The 2,348-nt window shown below is 31.3% G+C and overlaps 1 protein-coding gene across 1 annotated transcript in view; it reads left to right on the forward strand.

Annotated features, from left to right (window-relative positions):
* The window catches only part of NME7 (NME/NM23 family member 7), a 329,140-nt gene that overhangs the window by 35,828 nt on the left and 290,964 nt on the right, over nucleotides 1–2,348 (forward strand). The window contains exon 3 of the mRNA XM_042780527.1: nucleotides 2,167–2,277. Within this exon, the coding sequence (XP_042636461.1) occupies nucleotides 2,167–2,277 (111 nt within the window). The remainder of the gene's footprint in view (nucleotides 1–2,166; nucleotides 2,278–2,348) is intronic.

Here is a 2,348-nt window from a genome sequence, read left to right on the forward strand (position 1 = left end):
ATTTCCATATGGTATCTTCCTTGATGCATTGGTTATTTAGAAGTATGTTTATTAATTTCCAGACTCTATGACCGTGTGACTTGCATTGGCCAAACAGACATCAGCAAATGTATCTCAGGGGAATACTGGATAAATACGTATGCGTTAGATGCTATGTGACTTTATGGAAAGTCTGGTCTAGCCCCTTTAAGGGTGGAAAACCACAAGAAAGAGAGGCTTAACCAACCCAGCTGAGCCAAACTGGCTCACCAGCCAGATGCAGCCATATGAATGAGCCCAGGAGAAACCACCACCCACCCAACCCTCATAATCTTCAGAAGTTAATTGTTTCTTGTGTTAAGCCCCTATGCTTTAGGGTGGTTTGTTATGTGGCAACAGATGGTAGACACATTATTACATTTTTGTGGCCTTTTTGTTTCTTAATGTGTTATCTTCATTTTTAAATAATATATGATTCCTGATGCCTGTCTTTTTCCCCTTGAAATTACATTTTAATTATTTCCTGCTGAACAATTAAGTAGTAAAGATATCATGTTGTTGTTATGTGCTGTTGAGTCAGCCCCGACTCACAGCGACCCCTCCTTGGGTTTCCGAGATATCATAGAGGAATTTATATAGAAATGATTAATTGTGTTAAATTTAGGAGTGAAGACATCACAAAATAATTTATTTAGAATAATTAATCATATTAATCAATCCATTGTTTCCTTGAGACATTTTAAAAGCAAATGAAGTTGCATTTTAGGCTTTTCACATTGTTTTATGTTTACAAAAAGTGATGACTGCTTAGATGTTTTATATTTTCATTTAGGAGTTGTTGTTCCTGAAAATCTTTCAAAGTTTAGGATAAAGAATTTATTTGTTTAGTTTGACTTATAAGGTAACATGTTTATTCATTTATTCAAACAATTTATTGGTTACTTTGACTTATAACATTTAAATAATGTAAACTTTAAAATGAAAAATTTAACTGTATCTTTCGTGAAACCAAATAATAGAAAATAATGCAAATGACTCATCTGCTTCAAAAAAAGAAAAAAAAAAATTCTGGTACAGCTTGTACTAGGCTAAGAGAAACGATTTCTTTTTTTGTTTACATGTTTTAAAGTCCAGCTGTAAGTTATATCCACTTGTTAGTAGGAATGCTTGAATTGCTATAGTCTCAGCTGCATTTGTCTCCTAGGTATAACAAAAACAACCATAAAAAGACCAATTATTCTCCTTTTGTGGAATCACTGAATTAATGCCAATACTGTCATAACAATAGAAAATAAAGCAAAGAAAGAGGCAGCAATTCTTTATCAAATTTTGTATTTTATATAAACTGAATTACTACAAATCTGGTTTTTATAATGCATCTGCAAATATTATTCTGGAAGACTAGATGATTATACCTTCTTTTAATAATATTAACATTTGCAATACATGGTATAAAAGGAGTACAGACGTGGAGTTTTGGAAGCTATGTTTTTTCCTGATGATGCCACTGACCCAGGGTCTGACCTTTGGAAAGTTACCTTCCTCACTTGAATGTCCTTATTAGTAAAAAGAGGGCACTGAGTCAAATGATCTCCATCTCCAAAAGTCTATTAGTTGTTTGACTTCATAGGGATAGAGTGCATGAATTTAAAAGTGAGCATGATGTTCCCTATTCATACACCTTATTGGTTGAGACAAATTTTGATTCTTTGTGCATGACCCATGCTAGTGAATCATCAGTACAAGAATTTATAATTATTTCCAAGTCAATGTTGAACTTACTGCATAATATACATGTGTTAAAATCTAAGAGACCAAAAATCAAGCTCATGATAAATTCAATGTAACTTTTTAGATATTAGCCTTCTGTATAAAATGTATTCTAAGAAATATTCAGAAATTTGAGCCTGTGTTTTCTAGTTTTGATATAAGTAAATATTAATGTTTCCCTTATTTTTTATTGTTTATTTATTTTTCAATTGGGTACCTAATTTTAGCTTATTGAAAAACAGAGTACACTTACCTTAAATAATTTTTTAAGAGATATCTTTAATATGCTTCTCTGTATAATTAATTTTGATGTTTGATGATCTGGAGTAGATGATAGGAAAACTACTTGTGCCTGAGAATTACAAATAAAAACTGATGAACTACTTTATTTTTAAATTCTTCTTTGTTTCTTTACAGAACATTAGCCCTGATTAAACCAGATGCAGTGTCAAAGGCTGGAGAAATAATTGAATTAATAAACAAAGCTGGATTTACTATAACAAAACTCAAAATGATGACACTTTCAAGGTAATTTGTTGATTATTTTGTTATGTAATGTCTGGTTCTTTTTGGTAGTTTTATTGTGATGAAAATATACA

The sequence above is a fragment of the Orycteropus afer genome, unplaced genomic scaffold (genome assembly GCF_000298275.1).
Source record: "Orycteropus afer afer isolate SDZICR_OR568_19922 unplaced genomic scaffold, OryAfe1.0 scaffold00044, whole genome shotgun sequence".
Lineage (NCBI taxonomy): Eukaryota > Metazoa > Chordata > Mammalia > Tubulidentata > Orycteropodidae > Orycteropus > Orycteropus afer.